Source organism: Saccopteryx bilineata, chromosome 1 (assembly GCF_036850765.1).
Source record: "Saccopteryx bilineata isolate mSacBil1 chromosome 1, mSacBil1_pri_phased_curated, whole genome shotgun sequence".
Taxonomy (NCBI): domain Eukaryota; kingdom Metazoa; phylum Chordata; class Mammalia; order Chiroptera; family Emballonuridae; genus Saccopteryx; species Saccopteryx bilineata.
In genome coordinates this window covers 13,114,375-13,122,347 of record NC_089490.1, presented here as the reverse complement: position 1 = coordinate 13,122,347, position 7,973 = coordinate 13,114,375, and the positions used below count along the sequence as shown (strand labels likewise).

General features: G+C 58.9%; 1 protein-coding gene across 7 annotated transcripts in view; it reads right to left on the bottom strand.

Annotated features, from left to right (window-relative positions):
• Positions 1 to 3,543: 3,543 nt before the first annotated feature.
• Positions 3,544 to 7,973, bottom strand: part of ANKS1A (ankyrin repeat and sterile alpha motif domain containing 1A) — a 188,024-nt gene continuing 183,594 nt past the window's right edge. For 5 of the 7 annotated variants that reach the window (XM_066280963.1, XM_066281191.1, XM_066281113.1 and 2 more), the window contains one exon: positions 3,544 to 7,640. In XM_066280963.1, the coding sequence (XP_066137060.1) occupies positions 7,521 to 7,640 (120 nt within the window). In that variant the 3' untranslated portion in view covers positions 3,544 to 7,520. The remainder of the gene's footprint in view (positions 7,641 to 7,973) is intronic. The other 2 variants (XM_066281035.1, XM_066232409.1) reach the window with 1 other exon arrangement.

Genomic DNA, 7,973 nt, shown 5'->3' with positions numbered 1-7,973 from the left:
TAGGGCCAGCTCCGAGCCCTGGCACCGAGGACCCAGGAGAGCACCTCACCGTTTCCCTGGGGTGACATCAGCAGTGACCGGCAAAGCAGCCAGCCCTACCCCCCTCCTGCCGCCAGCACGCTAGCGCTGGAGCGATTAAGCGGTTAAGAGTGTCAAAAGCTGGTCCAAACTCGTTCACTAGTAAGTGTCTGAACCATAGACAGACCAACCTTCCTGTCCTGCCTGAGTGGCAGGCCCTGCGTCCTCCGCCCACACCTGGCTAAGGAGTCAGTGGCCCTCACACCCCCTAACCCCCCCCACACACACACACTGGTTAGGGGCTCCCTCATATGTATGGAGCTGAGTGTCTAGGATGCTCCCCCCCCCCCCCAATGCTAGTGTCATTTTGTCCAAAGGTAAAGCGTTTCTCTGAGGGCTCCGAGAACTCTGCGGAATTATCCAAACATGGGTCTAAGGCAGGGGTCCCCAAATTACGGCCCGTGGGCCGCATGCAGCCCCCTGAGGGAATTTATCCTGCCCCTGCCACACTTCCGGAAGGGGCACCTCTTTCATTGGTGGTCAGTGAGAGGAGCATAGTTCCCATTGAAATACTGGTCAGTTTGTTGATTTAAATTTATTTGTTCTTTATTCTAAATATTGTATTTGTTCCCGTTTTGTTTTTTTACTTTAAAATAAGATATGTGCAGTGTGCATAGGGATTTGTTCATAGTATTTTTATAGTCCAACCCTCCAATGGTCTGAGGGACAATGAACTGGCCCCCTGTGTAAAAAGTTTGGGGACCCCTGGTCTAAGGGCTCCTCTGGAAGTGGGTTCCTGAGACTCTTCATTTTTATTTTTTGAAACTGTTTTCTCTGCTGTTCCGATTGGGTAATTTCTATTGTTGTCTCCCAGTCTGCGGGGACTGTCTCTTCCTCTTCCACTCTTCCGCGGGGCCGTCCACTGCGGATTTCAGTTGTGGGTGCTGCGCTTTTCAGGAGCGGCGAGCCCTCTGCCCACGGAGCGCCCGAGGCTGAGCGCTTGCCCTCTTGCCAGGCTGCCTCCTCCTGTTCAGGCTGTTGTTTGGGCTTCGGCTGTGCCCGCCGGTGTTCCTGCCAGGGCTTTTCATTGTCCTCAGCGAGAAGAATAGGGGAAAAGCTGTCTACTTCATCTTCCTGGTGGGAGAAGTTCAGTTCACTCTTGATAGCTATTGTCAAGTTGTTCTTGGTGACATGTCGTGCAAACATTTGCAATTTTTTTTAAACGGTGCTTTTTGTTATGCAGAGCTGTTTTGATTTTTATATAGTTGAATATATTGAAAAAGGATTCAAGAGTTTTGTAACGTGCTTGGCAGGAACTTGCTTCCTCACGCTAAGTTTATGAAGTCTCCCGTGTTCATCTGGCTTTGTGTGGGTTTGTTTTATTTTATTTAACTCTGTGAGCGATTGGAGTTGGTTTCTGTGTAAGTAGGAATAGGAACCTTCCCTGTGCTGTTCCCTCCACCCCCATGACAACCCGGTTGTCCCAGCTCCACTTACTGGATATTATTTTAGAAATCCTTGAATTTGGTAAGTGCTTGTGTATCACCGTGTCCCTGACACCTGAGACCTGGCAGTGGCGGTCACAGTCGACAGGCTTCCCTGAGCAGTGTGGCTGGTCAGACCCCCAGCTCTCCGTGTTTGCTGATGGTCCCGGGGCTGTGAGGGCCAGTGTGAACTGCAGGGCACACTGAAAGGTCAGCACGTCTGTTTGCAGGAGCCAGGTGGGCTCTAGACCCCCTTCGGGTGCAGGCAGGCCAGAGGCCGCCAAGGGTGCTTTGACTTGTCCTTGAAAATGTCCACATGGCAAAATGCTGCCTCGGTAGCCTGCTCCCTGCTGAGCTGCTGTCTCCGCCCACAGTGGGAACATCCCAGCTGCCTGGGTGCCTGGACCACGGGACATTGCGGAGGGGGACTGGAGGACGTGGGGAAGGTGACAGAAACGGCCCCTGATGGGGAGAGAAGCAATGGAAAGGGTCCTGTGTCTCTACCCCACGCTGCACTCTGACCCAAGGCCTCCCGACAGCGTCAGGTCCGGGACACTGGCGTGGAGACCCTCAGGGATGGGAGAGGTGACTGGGTGGAGATGAGTGGACTGATGCTGTCTTGCCGAGTGCGTCCACCCATTCCTTCTTTGAGGCCGCTCACCCCTTTCCTTCAATTCGCTCTTCTGTGCTCTCCTGCTGTTCAGTTCCGGTTCCCATTTGGCCAGGTGTGGCACTGCCCCTGGCTGAGAACAGAGGGTCCGGGCGCCTGATGTCTACCCACCCATCAGGCCCCCTGGGGACAACCAACACTACAGCCCCGGTTGGACAGAGCGGCACCTGAGAGACTGCGGTATAGTGGCAGTGTTCCCTGGTGCAGCATCCCAGAGGGACGGTGACAAATAGGACCAGACTTATTCTGTCCGCTGGCTATGACGTGCGTCTTCAGCTGAGCGGCGTGCCCAAGCCAGGGAGCCAAGGGGCGGGGCCTCCCTGCACCGCCTCCGGCCCTCCGGGCTTCAGTGCGGTCTGACCCAAGAAGCGCTCTGCGGGGCTCTGCGGAAGTCGGGGCCTGGACTTTGGTCCTCTCTCTGCCATTAGCTGGCTGCCCGACTAAGAGATAATTATGTCTCTGCTCTGGGCCTTGTTACCCTCATAAATACAACTGGGTATTGGATCAGATCAGTGATTTTCTGTTTTCAAGCCATTTAACAAACAGAGTATGTCGCAGAAATCCATGACTACATGCTCTGTGCTGGACAGCTCGGGTTGACGCAGGCAGGCAACTAGGGGACCTGAGGCCGCTTGCTGGCACTGGGCTCGGTTTCTGCGGGGCCCCCCAGCCGGCCCTGGGCAGGTGTCTTCACCCTTCTGAGCCTCAGCTCCCTCCTCCACGAACAGGGATGAGAACACCGCTTGCCCAGAAAGCTGGGGCGGGGGGGGGGGGGCGCGACGGGACAGTGGCCCCCAAAGCTGCTGGCAGGGTTCGGAGCCCAAGTGCTCAGCCAATGAGAGGTCATCAGTGTCGTCTGGGCCTTTCCAAACCTCCCCCTTTCGAGGACCAGCGCAGGCACCCCCTCCTTCCCTGCCCACCAGCGTTGGAAGCACACCGCCCTGAGCCCCCACAGCCCCGGGGCCGTCCTGCGGGGCGTGGTTCCAGGCCGCAGCGAGGTGTGTGTGTCGGAAACTTCACCTCCGCAATGAAGCCAGGTTCCTCCAGGAAGACATCTCCCTTCCCCAGCTCTCGACTGCCTACACCGCCTTGTACACAGACTCTCGGGAACCCTCGGTGGGCCGAGGAGCTGCAGCCAGAATGTGCGCCCCCCCCCCCCCCCCGCCACTACTGCAGGGCGGGGCAGGGGAAATGCGGGCCCTTGGGCCCAACCAGGGTTCCAGGAGAACTGACCATCCTCCCGCTGTAGAGTGCCGGGCAGAGCAGAATCCCCAAACTCAACATGCCAGACAGAGCCGGATACTCACGGCTGACCCAGTCGCCTGGAAACATTCAAACTGTTCCGATTCAGAGACCCCCGACAAGTGAGGCTGGTTTCGTGTGTTGCTTCTCAATTTATTAATTCATCTGTTCTAAGTTGTACAGTTATGAAAATAACAAAAACCAAAGCTGGAAGCCCAGGAATATTTACACTCTCTCCTGTAGTGAGGTCAGTCAGTGTTGTCGCATGGATTGGTTATGTTTGGTACCACAAGGTGTTTGTAATTCAGACGAAACGGGACAGGTGAACAATGGTATGTACAGTAAAATAAAAGGGGAAAGTCATTCAAGTATCAAAATACAGAGACAAAGATTAAATAACATTTGTATTACAATTCAGTCCCATTGTCACGCCGTGAGCGACAATACTTTTGTGACAGTCATCCGCAGGCCTGGCCATTTCAGAGACAGACCAGGTGAGAAGAGCTTTCTGACTTCGGGATGCCGGCTCCGCCCAAGGCTTCTGAAAACCGCCGCACAAGAGGAAGGCGCAGCGTGCGGGGCCCCTGCGGGGCCGCTGCAAGGAAGGCCCTGCTCAGAGCAGCCGGCAGGCAACCAAGAGGCAGCCAGAGAGCCTGCGGCTGGCGACAGGCACAGCCATCGCACTTCAAGTCCCTGCTAACCAGGCTTCCAGGGTTCCCAGCAGCAGAGAGGGCGGGGCCTGCGCTCAGGAAGGGGCAGAAGCAGGGCTCTTCCCCCTGAAGCCTGTCCTTAAAGTGATAACATTTCTAAGGAAGGGGGAAGCAGCTGTCCCAGAGGACAGTGAAAAAGAAAGAGCTCCAGTCCTTTCCCTTCTCAAATACTCAGAAATAAACCAATCTCAAAACAAAACCCAGAGCCACAGCAGACTAGCAAGGCTTTCCAATTTGAAAATACCCTGAATAAATAAAGAAAATATAGCAGCTTCAAGGGGAAGAAACACCTATGTGACTTAAGAACAGAAGGCGAGAGGAACCGTAGTGTCTACACAGTCTTCTTTTTGGACCGGCCCCTGGCCTGAGGGGCGTTCTCAGGAAAGGACAGCAGGCCTCCCTTGGGCCAGCAGAGCATTACAGCGGCTTCCTTTACCCAACCCCACGCCCTCATTAATTCCTGGAAGAAAGCAAGGACTGAACCCGCACAGAGCAAGCTGAGGGGAAACCTCGTCGGCCCTGGAAGAAGCAGGAGTCAAGTCCAACTTCCAGGTGTCGAGGTTCCTGTTTAGTACCGGAAAGGAGAGGCCGGCTGCCTCTGCTCCAGAGGGGAGGTGACCGCCAGGGCCCAAGACGGCTCAGCAGAGAGGAACCCACAGGGCCCAGCTCAAGCCAGCAGGGAGACAAGGCCCTGCTCTCAATTTCTGGCCAACCACGGGGCTGTGACAGTGTCCGGGAGAGCTGCCCCTGCACGTGCACACCAGCAGCAAATTTCAACTCTGATCTCCCCCGGGGAAGAGAAGCGCCCCTGAGCCTGGACCGCTGAGCGGGACCAGACTGAGCCCTGCCTTGAAGCCTGAGGTCTGCTCCCTACTCCGCAAGGTCCAGGACAGGCGCCATGGCCCCGCCCCCAGGCCCGCCCACCCCGGCTCCACCCCCGCCTCCCGGGAACCGCCCCCGCTGCCATCCCGCTCCAGGAGGAGCACCAGCACAGTTAAAAAACACGCCAGCCACAGGCTGGCTGCGGGGCTGCGGGGCAGCGGGGTGCCGCCTGCCCAAGGCCACACGGGAAACTCAGGTGGACCGCCACCTCTGCCCTGTCCACAGCTGGAAGGGCAGCAGCTGGACCAACAGCTCAGGGACTCAAGGAGAGCCCTAACCTCAGAGACCGGCTCAATCCGCAAGGTTGCCGGCAGCCCTCTTAGCCGACCTGCCTGCTAATGCCCAAAACAAAGCTGCTGCTTCTCCTTCCTGACTCCACCCAGGCAGTCTGCAATCGCCAGGGGGCCCGTGGCCTGGCGGCCCGCAGCACCGCCCTGACCTCGACTGTGCGGATACCAAGGAGGCTAAGAGCCCCTGGCGCCGCTTGGACGTCCCTGCACCGGGGCTGCTCACTCATCTCCCTCTGGCCCTGGGCCTTCACTTCTGGGACCCCGAACGGACCTGGAGCCTCTGCTTTTGTCCAGTGCTGCTCAGGCTGCGCTCAGGTCCAGAGAGGGGCAGCGTCCCCCTGGGAGGGGTTTGAATAGCAGACAACAGGTAGTCGCTGCTGCTGCGTTGGCCCCTTCCACAACCTGCAGGCCCCTGCTTGCTTGCCCAGCCTGCCGACCCTCGCCCAAACCCCACCCTGAGGACAGACTGGCCTTCTACCCATCTGTTTCCTGTCCTCCGAACCTACGGCCACTTGTCTGAAGGTTGGCAGTTTAACCGAGAGGTTTTAGCCAAGTGTTAAAAGTCTGTCTTATAAAAAAAATGGTTTTCTATTAAAAAAATGTGTTGTGGACAAGTCACTTCTTGGCCCTCTGGAGTTCCAGTGTCCTGGGCTAGCGGCCGGCGGCGCTCCTGGCCCGGGCAGGCTCGCTGCGCAGACCCGGAGGCAGCAGGCCCAGGCCCGGCGGCCCAGAGGATGTCCTCCTGGCAGAGGTGGGCCTGGGTCTTCGAAGCTGCAGGCCAGTCGGTGGAGGGTGGAGGTGGTGGCGGCATGGAGCCTGTGCTCCCCACACCTGTTTCCGCAGCACAGCCGCTCCTCAGTGGCTCAGCTTGGCAGAAGCAAACACACGGGGGAGGAAAGGGTTAACCGAGGGGCCTGCACAGGTGGAGGACACGGAAAGGGAACAGGAAGTGGACAGAAGGTCCCTCACAGCGTCCCCGAGCACCCATGGCCCAGGGTCCCCTCTGGCTCAGTGTGTCCGCCCGGGAAGGCACAGGACAGGCAGGCAGGCGGGGGGACCGCCCTGGTTTACCAGCCTGGGGTTCGATTCTGAAGAACCTGCTGCAATTCACTGGCTTTCCTACTGAACTATGCTGTGCAAGGCCCCCCATGGGGGCTGCCTCTCCGCCTCCCACCCCCAAGCTGACCGGCCCACACAGCAGACCCTGGGCTGCTCCCCAGCCTCGCCTCCGTGGTGGCTGCTGCTGACCGGCTCTGCGGTGACAGACTGCACAGCCCTGAGCAGGGGAGGGGCCAGCTAACAGCTGACTACATGTGAGCCCCACACTGCGGACAAGCATCAGAAAGGTCCTGGAGGACAATGGAAGTTCCCTGGTCCGGGTCCCTGCCCTCAGGCTCCATTCTGGGCAGGAGGACAGTGCACCATGTACGCACGGCATGGGCCTCCCACTCGCTGGGCCCACAGGATAGCCTTCCTCCTCCGGGAGCTAGACTCCAGAGCCAGCCCGTGGCTTGCTGCAGGAGACACGAGGGGCTGACCACACAGGCCATTCTCGTCCTTGGCGGGGAAGACCCATCAGGACCAGAAGCCTGGCCGAGCAGAGACAGCCTGTGCTGTCCCGAGGCCCAGCCCCCGTGCCCTGAGGCTGACCGGTGGCCCTCACAGAAAGCAGTCTAACTCCGGTCCGGCCACACGGCTGGGCTCAGGCTCTCGGAGCGGGCGGCCGGCACCTCAAGTGCTGGACAGACGAGGCCGCAGGCTGGCTGTGAGCAGCGTGCAAGGGGATTCTGGCACCGGGTGGTCACAGTGGTTGGTTGTGTCAAGAAAGGTGCGAACGCACAGCTGTTAGCAGCGGTACCGGCCGTGGCTCGGCACAGAAGACAGCAAGAGAGCCGAGTGGCCAGCCCGACCACAGTGCACTGTCACGGGGCTGTCTGGGCTCTGCTTGAGAATGTCCCCACCCTCAGGATTCACAGTGCCTGCTCCCTGAGGCTTCTGGGGCACGGCGGGGCATTTGGCCCTCGTGGTGCCTGCCTCAAAGGCAACTCATCCCCCCAAGCTGTCCTTGCCCAGGGGGTTCACAGTGTCCGGTGGCAGGTGCAGGCTGTGAGCGCGCACGCCGGTCCCGGGCGGGGCCTGGCTCAGCAGCTGAAGGAGAGTTGAGAAGAGCAGAGAGGTCGGGTGGCAAGGCACAGTGAGGCTAGTGGAGACAGGGGCGGGGCGGTTAGAAGATAGTGGTCTCATACTTGGTGCTGAGGCTCCGCTTGGCATCTGGTTTGGGGTCCACGACCCAGGAGACACTGGCATGAGACTGGGCGTCTGGGTCCATGTCGGGCGGTTCCAGCTGCCAAGGAAGAAGGGTGACGAGTCAGATGGAGTGCTGGGTCCAGGCCAGGGGCCGAAAGGGCCCAGCTGCCCCTCCCACCCCCCGGCCTGGGCATCTCAAAGACGGTCCAAGGGAAGACGAGCTCTCTAACGTCTGGACATGAGCGTGCCTGCTCAGCACGGCGCTTCCCCAGCAGCTCCCCATGAAATCTGATGTGAGAAACCCAAGAGGGACTCAGAGCACGGTCAGTGCAGGGCCCATCAGCAGAGAAGTCCAAAGAGCAGACTTCCTGCGGGTGGCGTGGCAGAGTGACACACTCCCTGGGTCATCGTGGGAAGGCCACCTCTGGGC